General features: G+C 37.0%; 1 protein-coding gene across 15 annotated transcripts in view; it reads right to left on the reverse strand.

Moving 5' to 3' along the window:
- LOC138323535 (collagen alpha-1(XXIII) chain-like) overlaps positions 1–13604 on the reverse strand; it is an 89117-nt gene that overhangs the window by 25709 nt on the left and 49804 nt on the right. For 6 of the 15 annotated variants that reach the window (XM_069268195.1, XM_069268192.1, XM_069268189.1 and 3 more), the window contains 6 exons: positions 9170–9241; positions 7249–7374; positions 6391–6453; positions 4583–4672; positions 741–797; positions 307–339 (listed from right to left, as the gene is read on the reverse strand). In XM_069268195.1, coding sequence (XP_069124296.1) covers positions 307–339; positions 741–797; positions 4583–4672; positions 6391–6453; positions 7249–7374; positions 9170–9241 — 441 coding nt within the window. Of the gene's footprint in view, positions 1–306; positions 340–740; positions 798–4582; positions 4673–6390; positions 6454–7248; positions 7375–9169; positions 9242–11852; positions 12144–13604 lie in introns of all 15 variants that reach the window. The other 9 variants (XM_069268193.1, XM_069268190.1, XM_069268202.1 and 6 more) reach the window with 6 other exon arrangements.

Consider the following 13604-nt stretch of genomic DNA (forward strand, 5'->3'; position numbering starts at 1 on the left):
TTAATATTACAAACATTCAACTAGACAAAACATTTATAAACATTCAGGTAATTAAATATGGGCAGAAATTGTAATTGGCAGAAAGACAAACATTCAGGTAAAATAAGTTAATATTTGATTGACACAACACTAAAATGAGATTTTATATACAGACTGGGTAAAAACGGATTAATAAAGTCTTTGAATTAAAGTTATGATGCAAAGTTTGGGAGAAAATGAAACATACGCAACAGACATTTTACCAAATGACGTATGTAATCAAAGGGAGGTAATTCATTAGTTACTCAGGGTTATGTGAATACTTACCTGTGGACCAGCGGGACCTGGAGGCCCAGGTAACTGTGAGGGGAAAAACAAAGGCATTTAATTAAAACTTGCTCTAAATAATTTTATTGAAGTCATCTATTAATTATCTAAACATTTTCCTTTCAGACAATAAGCAACTCAAGTTATTTAGTGATAATGCTACTCAATTCTTATCTTAAAGATACTTTCACTTGATTTTGAATATTTTATGACTTAGATTTGTTTTTTTTATTACTTTCAATGACTTACATTAATAGTCAAACTTTGCTAACTCAAACCATGGTAAAACTTTTAAGCAAACATATTAAATGAAAAAGACTTTGGTTTTTGAATCAGACTTGTTTGAGTTAACGTGGATCAACTGTATATGTACAATTATATTTTAGCTTTTTTTCTCCTTTTTTTTCTTTTTTTTCAGAATAATGAAAACTTACAACCCTTTGAATAATGGCGCCTTCCATTCCTTTTCCCTCGATAATCCCTGGCTCTCCCTTAAAACAGAAAACAAAGTCTGTAGTATACAGAATTAACTGCAGTAGAAACCGAGGTTTAACATGAACGAAAGGAGTTAACTATGGTACAATATACCTAATGTAGGAGGGTGTATTGCTGGTAGAATTAAGTAACTAAAATGTATGGCATAAGAATTTTTTTTTTTTTTTTTTTTTTTGACTTTTTCATTATCACTAAAACTAAATGACAAGTTCAAACCCTGTTGCTCCTATTGCTATTGTAAGAAGACATTTTCTCAATGATCTGAATTACAATTATGATACAACAATTTTTCATTTAAGATATTAAACATATCATACTACATGCATTAGGAGACATGGATTATGCCACACAAAATTCCGGTCGGTAAATCATGTCACACAAAATCCCAATAAGTGAATCATGCCATAATTCAATAGCCACTGGATCAGCCCACATAAGATCCCAACAATTGAATCATGCCACAATTCAACAGCCATTGGATGAGCCCACAAAAGATACCAACAATTGAATCATGCCATAATTCAATAGCCACTGGATCAGCCCACACAAGATCCTAACAAGTGAATCATGCAATAATTCAATAGCCATTGGAAGAGCCCACACAAGATCCCAACAAGTGAATCATGCAATAATTCAATAGCCATTGGAAGAGCCCACACAAGATCCCAGCAATGAATCATGCATAATTCAATAGCCACTGGTCAGCCCACACAAGATCCCAGCAATTGAATCATGCCATAATTCAATAGCCACTGGTTCAGCCCACACAAGATCCCAACAAGTGAATCATGCAATAATTCAATAGCCATTGGAAGAGCCCACACAAGATCCCAGCAAGTGAATCATGCAATAATTCAATAGCCATTGGAAGAGCCCACACAAGATCCCAACAATTGAATCATGCCATAATTCAATAGCCACTGGATCAGCCAACACAAGATCCTAACAAGTGAATCATGCCATAATTCAATAGCCACTGGATAGCCACAAAGATCCAAGATCATGCCATAACACCAAAGTGAATCATGTCATAATTCAATAGCCACTGGATCAGCCAACACAAGATCCTAACAAGTGAATCATGCCATAATTCAACAGCCATTGGATGAGCCCACAAAAGATACCAACAATTGAATCATGCCATAATTCAATAGCAACTGGATCAGCCAACACAAGATCCTAACAAGTGAATCATCATGCCATAATCAAGCTTCCACAAAGATCACATGAATAGCTATTCAATAGCCATGGATCAGCCAACACAAGATCCTAACAAGTGAATCATGCCCTAATTCAACAGCCATTGGATGAGCCCACAAAAGATACCAACAAGTGAATCATGCCATAATTCAATAGCCACTGGATCAGCCAACACAAGATCCTAACAAGTGAATCATGCCATAATTCAATAGCCACTGGATCAGCCCACACAAGATCCAGCAAGTGAATCATGCCATAATTCAATAGCCACTGGATCAGCCAACACAAGATCCTAACAATTGAATCATGCCATAATTCAACAGCCATTGGATGAGCCCACAAAAGATACCAACAATTGAATCATGCCATAATTCAATAGCCACTGGATCAGCCAACACAAGATCCCAACAAGTGAATCATGCCATAATTCAATAGCCACTGGATCAGCCAACACAAGATCCTAACAAGTGAATCATGCCATAATTCAATAGCCATTGGATGAGCCCACACAAGATCCCATCAATTGAATCATGCCATAATTCAATAGCCATTGGATCAGCACACACAAGATCCCAGCAATTGAATCCTGCCATAATTCAATAGTCACTGGTTCAGCCCACACAAGATCCCAAGTAAATCATGCCATAATTCAAAAGCCACTGGATGAGCCCACAAAAGATACCAACAATTGAATCATGCCATAATGCAATAGCCACTGGATCAGCCAACACAAGATCCTAACAAGTGAATCATGCCATAATTCAATAGTTACTGGATGAGCCCACACAAGATCCCATCAATTGAATAATAGCTATTGGATCAGTCCACACAAGATCCCATCAATTGAATCATGCCATAATTCAATAGCCATTGGATCAGCCCACACAAGATCCCAGCTTATTGATCACAATATTCAAGATCTAAGTCTATCAATCATCCAAACTTATAGGTGATGCCATACAATATCCACACCAGTGTATATGGTCCATGCCTTTCAAGATCCCAGCATGTGAATCATACCATAAAGATCTTAGCCATGCCATGGCATCAAACAATACTCTAGCCCATGGCTCCTGGAGTCACAAGATTCAAACCTTGTGGATTATGTTTCTATTCTATTCTTTGGATAACTGTGATCAAGCAAGATCCAATGCAACATACGGCCATAAGGATAAATCAGCAAAATGTTCTGACACAAAAACTGTGCCAGGCAAAGGCCGAGCGTGTGGTCCATAAAACACTAGATCCAAGCATATAGATTGTACCACACAAGATCAAGACCTGTGGACTGTACCTCATAAGATATATGCTAGCCTATCAATCTTGTAACAAAAATTGGGATTATACCCCCCACCCAAATCACACATTACAAGATCAAAGTCTTACAAGATCCAAGCCTGTGGCCCATGTAAGATCCAAGTCTATGGATCATGTTACTTAAGATCCAAGTATGTAGATGATTTCACATAGATCCTTGAAGTCTTACCTATATCTTGTGTTCCAAGGGCAGCATGCAAAATAAAGCATTCGTGTAAGATTGTTATTAGTCCTGAAATTTGGAAAACAATAAAAATTACTACAGCAACATTTTACATTATAACATGGCAATTAGGACTTGCTATCTACAGTTGCTGAATACATTCCCTTCTCTCAAAAGTAGCAACAGTAAGAGTTATGTTGGTGGTAAACTGCTAACTAACTACATCCCATTGACATCTTCATGCCGCATGCACCACAGTAACATTACTGATTATATATATCGTATTCGCCGTAATTAGCGCCCCTACACCTATAAGCGCCCCTCCCCTTTTTTGGAGAAGAGTCGAATTTGTATAAACGCCCCAATCCCATGAATTTTATAATGTTTTACAACATGTGATGCCTCTAGCATCAGCATTGAATCCCATATTACATGAACTTGCGAGTCTTTTACATCTCAAAGGATAAAAGCAATATGCATGTTTACTGTAACAGATTAACGTACCATGAGTACAGAAAGATTCATCCACAATTTACATTCCCCCCCCCCCCCCCCCTTGTAATTGACATTCCTAAATGTGGTGTACCGGTTCTAAGTGCTTATTTTAATTCATTTAAATTTTGATACCCTGATTAATCTTGGTTTGTGTTCAGCAGCCCTCAATACCCACATCAACAACTTCCAAAACCCTTTTAAAGTCATAACATGATATTCAGACCCAGAACACCCTAATATTTTAAACTGTTGACCCCCTTAAGGTCACAACCCCATCTTGAATTTCCAGACCTCTTCAAAATTCTTCTTATTCATTGTCATGGTCCACTGTATACCAATTTCCATTGAAATCTGACTGATTTTCAACTTAAACTTATTCCTCAGGAAAATTTAAACCCCATATATCATCTACATACCATCAGTTAGGTATCAACCTTTGCAGTTTTCGAACAACAGGAAATGTGAAAATACATAAAATATACGGTGAAATATTGACACCGACGAATACTTAAGTCCATTGACTGTAGGTGGTCCACACAATAACCGCCATCATGCTGTTATATAAACATTCACAACTAGATGCTATGGCAGTCATACCAAACTTACGGGAGGCCCTGGTAGTCCAGGCGGTCCGATCAGTCCATCGCGACCAACCTGTCCTTGTGGTCCATCTTCTCCAGTGTCTCCCTTCAGACCCTTGGTAAACAAACCATACTGGTTTACACTCCTCCATCATAACCACAATACTCACAAAGCCACATTTTTAAAACATTACACTTTACAAGAGGCTCAGAGGGCTGTTTCTGTCACCTGACAATTGTTATTCCGGATTTCTAACATAAGTCATTACATTGATAGATTCTTTTGGCATATTTGACCTTTGAGAGTCTGAATGAAGGTCAAGGTCACTTATTTGATCCAATGCTGTAGCTCTTTACTCAATCACTCAACAAGCCAAATGGTAGAATATGTTGGACTAAGTGTCGAGAAGTTGTGACAAAAGACATTCAGACAGACCAATGACACAACAAAAAGCTCAATTGAAATATGGACAGGCAAGCAAAAAATCATCTGACACCGTACGATAATAGAAACAAATGTAACAAGAAGTCCATGGGCCTTAACGGTCACCTGAGTTCGGATACAGAATGAAACAAAGACATAGACACTATTTATTGGCCCATCAGGCCTATGAAGTCAGTCAGTGATTTTATTAATTTGCCTTTTTTGATCTGTGAAGATTATTTGATTCCATCAAAATTAAAAAGACGGTTTTTGAAATTTTTCGCCATTTGACCTCTTTTGGGCCTGCCCCTCTGGCCCCTGGGGGCCAGCCAGGACCAATATAATATAGATAAGGCATTAACATGCTTTCTTAGGGTAATAATTCTAACCCCGTTTGACTCATTTCCTATTAAAACCAAGCAAATAATGTTCGTAAATTTGTTTTTCCTATATAAACTATTATAATAGTAAATTTGACTTCCTCCCCTGGGGAAAACCTGAGATCCCAGGGCCATGAAATTCACACTTTTTGTAAGAGACTCTTAGACCTTTCAATCTATGAAGATTATTGGGTTCCATCAAATCTGTACATGTGAATTCAGAAGAAAGATTTTTGAAATTTTAGCCATTTTGACCCCTTTTGGCCCCACCCCTCTGGCCCCTTGGGGTCGGCCAGCTCCAATATGCATATGATGTTAAATGCTATCTCAGGCCTTGAGACTTTTCTATTCATGAAGAGAATTTGATTCTACCACACCTGTGAGTAGAGAAATTTTTTAAATTTCAGTCAATTTTGGCCCCTCCCACATATAATTTACAATTTTGATTGGCCATATGCCTTAGAAGGTTTGTGCAAAATTTCATTGAAATTTGAAAATGTAAATTGTTGACGGACACACGACGGATGACAGACCGACGCCGGACAAATGGCGATTAGAATAGGTCACTTGAGACTTCATCTCAGGTGACCTAATAAAATGTGTCCATGCCATTTTCTTCTGGATTGTCTTGTGTAATATTACATTTGTATCATTACTAATCAGCTAAATAATGATACTTTTTTTTTTTTATCTAGTGACTGTGTCCATTGCATTTGTATCATTACTAATCAGCTAAATAATGATACTTTTTTTTTTTTATCTAGTGACTGTGTCCATTGCATTTGTATCATTACTAATCAGCTAAATAATGATACTTTTTTTTTTATCTAGTGACTGTGTCCATTGACCGACTTGTTGAAAACCTCATAGCTCATAATGAATAAACTTTTAAAATTTGTGATAAGTATGCAAATGCCTAAGCCAAACCAATTTACTGGCGATACTTTGTATCTTCGTAAAACACCATGCTATGAAAGGAAGTGCAAAAACAAGGAGAAAATGACTGCCATATTGGCAGTGGACACTCACAGGGATGCCTCTGGGGCCGGGCTTTCCATCCTTCCCGGGTATGCCTGGCGTACCTCGCTCACCCTGGAGAAAGCAGAGAAAGGGCGGATAGCATCAACAGCAAGGGACAGATTTGTAGGTATACATCAACAGGAGTAAAATATTTGCCATAATTAGCAACCCCCGTAGTTTCGCATTCTGTATTTGCATTACAGAGTTACCTGCTCTTGGTAGTAAGCATCAATTGATACATTATGTGTATTTGCGAGAAAAAGTGTCATAATTTGAAGGAAATTTTGCTTACAAACTGATGATGTCAATGCCTAACCACAAGAGCAGGTATAGTTCTAAATATGTAAATACAGAATAATTTACATGTACATTCTAATTTCTAGACAGGTAATCTATTCATAGAATTAGTTCTATTTCTGGCATACAAAAATTCATCAAGAAAATTAATCTTATTTTTGAACTTTGGATGAATAAGTTGATGGTAGGTATTATAACAGGACTAGGAATTAGGATATTTTCTAGAAAACTTGAGATCATACTTAAAGTCTTTATGAAAATGGCATTTTAAGTCCAGAGTCCCATTTGTTATTGATTTAAGTGCCCTGGTTGCTTATTATGGCGAACATGTTCAGCTTAATTGGGTGCAAAGGAAACATTACCTAGAAACAAAGGGTCAAATGTAGTGGACAAAAAGGGTCAGATTTATGGAAAACAGGGATCAAATTGGATAGGATTACAATGGCACAAAGTGTGGTTGCTATGACAACAAAAATAGATTTTGTGAACCGAATTGAACCAGCAAAAGTCTCCTTCATGCAGACAGACTAACAATAGAAGATCTACAATATTCACTAAAGATATATGTACCTGAAACCCTTTTTTCCCGATTTCCCCCTTTTCTCCTTTGGCGCCTGCTTCCCCTGAGGGTCCAGGCTTGCCAGTAGACCCTTTGGGCCCAGGCCGACCAGAACGCCCTTTCTTCCCCTTCTTACCCTAAAGCAGTAAACAGAGGGACCAATGAAGCAAGTTTGTACATTCAATATGCAAAGATCACTAATAGTTATTAATTGTCTATTCATCTAATTAACAAGAGGCTTAAAGGGCCTGTATCGCTGACCTGGTTTGTGAAGCCAAGCAATATAAAGGTTATGTGCTAATATCCGTATAGATTTTTAAAAAGTACACTCTTTGTTATATCAAGAAAATATTAACAAAAATCTAAATTGTTTAAATTTTATATTATACTTAAAATCAATGCCATGATTAAATACATTTTTTTTTATTCCTTACACAATAACACATGCATCCCTGTATTTCACAATGACCTGCCCCAGTCTGAGAATCGGAAAAGTCCAAATGGGAATTCAGGGAATAATGTGACTAGTCCCATTATGTTTTTTTTTTTTTTGTGTGTGTAGAATTTTGATAATCATCTAAGGTCCTTTTGTTTCATAAAGATTAAAAAGAAATTGATATGGAATTCCAGACAATTAAGCCACACAATGAAGATCACAATTTCTTTATCAGCGTGCCCATTTATTTCATTGATATTACCCAACTTTACTGCTTTAGCAATATCTAAGTCTGAATGACACAAGCTTGAAAAAAATTTCAAATATAAGTATCACAATTCATGCAAAACATACTGTATATAAAACTGATAGAATTTATTAAAGTTAAAATCATAGAACCCCGGCTATAGATTGACCAGTTATAACAGTCTGTGGATGAGGAAATTACAACACATAAAGCCAGACTAGGAAAAGCTGAGGACGCAACATCTCCAACACCACGCGGAGGAAAAACACTTCTCTCATGCAAAAATGACATTTTGATGATTTTTAGTTCCCAATTCAGGGGGTATCATATTAAGTTTGTATCCCCCCCTCCACTAGATGGACACATAGGTATATCAGGTATGATATTCTAGTCTTGCAAAGTAATGAGAGCAGGACCAGACAAGTTTTTTTTCTTCAACAAAATTTATACAAACTTTATTCTCCTTCCCCTAAGGATGTTTCCGGGCGAAATTGGTTAGAATACATGTAGAACTCTATGACTTGTAGCAATTAAAGGATCTACCTCTGTTTCCCCTATTGGACCCCAATCCTCCTGCTCCCGAGGGGTAAGTGCCAAAATTTATACAAACTATGCTTCCCTTCCCCCAAGAATGTTTCTGACTAAATTTGGTTAGAATCCATGCAGAACTCTATGACTAGTAGCAATTTAAAGAATATACCTCTATTGGGCCTCACCCCTCCTGCCCCCGGGGGTAAGAGCCAAAATTTATACAAACTCTGTTCCTCTTCCCCCAAGGATGTTTCTGGTGAACTAAAAACTGAGGTCAAAGATCAAAATAAAGGTCATAGTGATACAGGTATTCGCTTAGTAATACATGTACATGGCTGCCTATGTGATAGCCTGGATATTCTATCCATTGAAGTTTCATTGTTGCCAATGTGCTAGAATGGCCGCTCAACCCATTGAAGTTTAATGGTTGCCTACGTACTAGAATGGCTGCTCTACCCATTGAAGTACATTGTTGCCTATGTGATAGAATGGCCGCTCAACCCATTGAAGTACATTGTTGCCTATGTGATAGAATGGCCGCTCAACCCATTGAAGTCTAATGGTTGCCTATGTGGTAGAATGGCCCAATGTGATAAGATTTATTCCAATAACATTACACCTATATTATCATATGATAGTCAGCGTCAGTGATATTGTAAGCCATTCAGAGGCCATGCTCTACAAGGCATAATAAAGAGATTATTTAAAGTGTCTTCACCCTTTTTCCGCGTCGTCCTCGTTCCCCTTGGTCACCTTTATGTCCTGCGGATCCAGGGAGCCCCATCTCACCCTGTCATAAGAAACTTGATAAAATCAAACAATGGCTTACTTAACAGTCAGGTAAGCTGTGATAGCAAGTATATTGCTACTACAATGTGACACAAAATCATATTCAAACACATGTAATATGCTGAAAAAAATGTCACATGAAATAACATTAATTGACTGATCGCCAGGCAGTATGTTGCCATGCCTGATGCTCTCTAACGCACATGTACCTATTCAATGTCGTAAAAATGTTGTTGCATGTACAAAACATAAAATACAAAGTCACATGCTGTTTGATAGTCAGGTGGCGAACCGTTAACAGGATTTGTATGCACAGCATGCAGTGAATATTTCAAGTTATACACTAAAACTACTAACATTCACACACTTTACCTTTTGAATACTAATGTAAACTTTACAATAAGCTCTACTTAATAGAGCAAGACATGGTCATGCTGCATAAAATAGTTTATTAATTATTGTTCTTATGTCAATTCCAAATATTGATACCCTACTAAACTTTATTCTTCGATAGAACCGCCATAAAGATGCTTTAATCCTTAAATAAATACATGTCATAATGTCTAAATCTGATGTTCTCTTTCTCCTCTCTCTCTCTCTCTTTCATCCTTTCTCTCTTCATTCTCTTATCACAGCTTATCATTTTGTTCTTATTCTGATAACTCAAATATATACAGGATATAAAGATTTGTAGATATAGATATATTTACCAGTGTTACACATTTCCACTTGTCTTTGAGAACTCCTCGCTGCAGTGGTCCGTGTATACATCCATGTTGTTTTGTTTTTACTAGCAAACTGATGCATTTTTATAAAACAAAGAACCAAATGAACAAAAAGAAACCGCTTTGTAGTGGCAGCTGTATTGTATTATATATATATAGTATCTGTAGACAGATGTGGCCATTGGACTTGTAACATAAAAGAACACATAGGGTCCAGATTGAATTAAACACTACATTTAAAACTTATTTCTTAAATGTTAGTCAAATACATGTTTGTGTTAAATATAAAGATTAGTTTCTAAATTTAATACTTATTATCAAGATTCAATGTTTAATGTCTAAGCAAAATTATGAAAGCAAGTACCTCTATAAATTACATGTAGCTCCTTTACAGATTAGCTAATTCAACCTCTACACATGAGCTAATTCAACCTCTACACATGAGCTAATTCAGCTTCTACACATGAGCTAATTCAACCTCTACACATAAGCTAATTCAACCTCTACATTATCTAATTCAACCTCTACATTATCTAACTCAACCTCTACATGATCAAATTTAATCTCTACTTAATAGCTTATTAAACTTCTACAAAGTAGTTAATTTTTCCTAAACAGATTAGCTAATTCAATATCTACCAATTAGCTTAATCTTGTACAGATAGCTCATTCAACATTTCCACATTGGCTTATTCAACAAACCTCTATACAGCAGCTAATCCAACCTGTATCTTATTCAGCCTCTACATATTATCTTATTCACCTTCACACACCTTCACACAACAGCTAACTCTTAACCTCTACACATCAGCTTATTCAACCTCCACAACATTATCTAATTCAACCACTACACATTATCTAATTCAAACTCCACAACATTATCTAATTCAACCTCTACACATTATCTAATTCAACCTCTACACATTATCTTATTCAACCTCCACAACATTATCTAATTCAACCTCTACACATTATCTTATTCAACCTCCACAACATTATCTAATTCAACCTCTACACATTATCTTATTCAACCTCCACAACATTCGCTAATTATTCACCTCCGCACACCTCCACACAACAGCTAACTCTTAACCTCTACACATCAGCTTATTCAACCTCCACAACATTATCTACCGTAATTTAACCACTACACATTATCTAATTCAACCTCCACAACATTATCTAATTCAACCTCTACACATTATCTTATTCAACCTCCACAACATTATCTAATTCAACCTCTACACATTATCTAATTCAACCTCTACAAATTTGCTAAGTATTCACCTCCACACACCTTCACACAACAGCTAACTCTTAACCTGTACACATTAGCTAATTCAGCATCTACACAGTATCTAATCCCACCTCAATAGGGAAACTTATTCAACCTCAATGCAATAGCAAATTCAACATGTACACATCACCTAATTTAATCTCTACCCAACAGCTAATTCAACCTCTAACAAGTTGCTAATCCACACAATAGCTACCGGTAGTGAAACTTCATCTTATTAGAGTCTTTTAGTTTAGTGCACTTTCATAAGGTTAAAAATAAAACTTTTGGCAATGTCAAACAAAATATTTAGAATGTGGTTGTATTTTATCAGTTCTAAGTAAACAAAATTGAACTGAATGCCTGTATTCCTGTGTATGACTTTTCTTCAAAATCATCGGAAAACATGAATTGCCTCTAAAGTACCTAATTGATGTGAAGCCATAAGATGATACACATAGTGAATATGGGGATTATATCAAGCCTCTGCATACGACCATTAAGCATAAGTATAAATAACTATGACTGCAGCTCTTGTCATAAGGTTAGTATCCCGACACCGATGTTAATCTCTCGTCATGGCGACATAAGGATCCACCACCTGTTTATACCTGTGCCCAAGTCCCCTGTCGCAGTGCGCTTGTTGATGAGCTACCACCCCCCTGTGTAGTGGAACGCTCCTGCATGCGTCGACGCCGTCTTAGCTGCTGTCGATTGCAGAAGTTGCGACAACATTGCCAGGCGACAGAACGAGGACCTCTTTCAAAAGTGTTCTCCGGACCCTCTGCCTCTTCATCGGTTTCCATCGCTGGATCGTCCTCATCGCCATTTGTATTGCCATTACGATCACGTCCACTCATCCGACTTGACCTCACCTCTAGAACGCATCTGTGTGAAGGTCTCTTCAGAAATGAGGCAAAAGAATGGTAACGATGGTAGGATCTTCTTCCCAAATATAACCTTATCACTGGGCTTTTACTAGGACATTATTTCATGTAATTTGCTGCAGTCACAGTTTGTTAGAGGTATGAATTTTGTTGCAGTCAGCTATAAAATTTTGAAATAAATTCTGACATCAACTTTTTTTTTTTTTCCTGGTAATCTTAAAAAAAACAATTCTTCTTAATAAGATTTTTGAAGATTTCAAAATGAATAGATGCAACAAAGAACTAACTGAGAACGCTGATTGCAGCAAATTTCACAAAAAGCACACATGAGTAAGAATAAGGCTCGCAAACAGACATTAAAGGGTTTTCGTCTCACCCTTGGACCCCTGGGACCTGGTGGGCCCGGTAGGCCCCTAATGAATCCCTGAGGAAATGCTTGTCCACTGCCTCCTGCAACTCCATTACCTCCACCACCTGTATTGCTTCCTCCTCCTCCTCCTCCCCCGCCTCCTCCTCCTCCCCCACCCCCTCCCCTACCCCCTCCTCTTCCTCCTCTCTAACAACAGAACACCCTCGTAATTGTATTCCATCTTTCCATATTGTAGAGTTAGCTCCCTTGTGGGTAGGTATCGATTATTATGTCATTATTTTGTGAGCCCAATTCACAGTGTTTTCTCCAAAACGTATGACGTTACGATCCCAAACACATGACGTCACAATCAATACCTACCCACAAGTGCAGATAACTCTGTAACATACAAATTCGGAATATGAACTACTTACACAAATCATCAATCAAACAGGCTATTATTGACATATTCGTAATGAACAATGCTTTGATTTCAAAGTAAGTGGTTCAATTTGTTGTCCTGCATCATCAAACTGCTAGCTGAATGAAATTTACAATATACCTATGAACTTTGAAAATAAAATGAGCTTTTCAAGAAGAATCAATTTGATGATAGTTCACCATAGTTCACCATCCAAGTATAAAACAGGGAAAAAATAGCCTTTTTACTGAATGACTGCAGTATATGCTGCATAGCAGCTCAGTATCAATTGCTAATAGCAGCAATGCTGCTTCTGTGATAAATTTGATTAAATTATGAAATATTCGAACTTTTCTCCTACCTGTAATTAATCATATAGGTAAAGGTAAAGCATGTGATGAAGAAAAGATATATAGTTTTTAGAAATAAACTTTCCAGAGGCAATTATTAATAATTACCAAATAGAGGGATCTTGACGCCCACCAAAGAATGAAATATGCCTGACAAAGGAATGAGGGATCTTTTCTCTGCTTTTCAAACTTTGATTACATACTATACATAAAATTTGAGACAGATCGCTTCAGTACTTCTGAGAAATAGCAGTAACAAACTTCAAATATCAAAATCCAAGGTGGTGTCCTGTCAGCCATTTTGTTCATGGATCGGTCCCTAAATACAATATGCACAACAAGGGCCCTCAAGGAAT

Source organism: Argopecten irradians, chromosome 5 (genome assembly GCF_041381155.1).
Source record: "Argopecten irradians isolate NY chromosome 5, Ai_NY, whole genome shotgun sequence".
In the NCBI taxonomy this organism is placed as follows: Eukaryota; Metazoa; Mollusca; class Bivalvia; order Pectinida; family Pectinidae; genus Argopecten; species Argopecten irradians.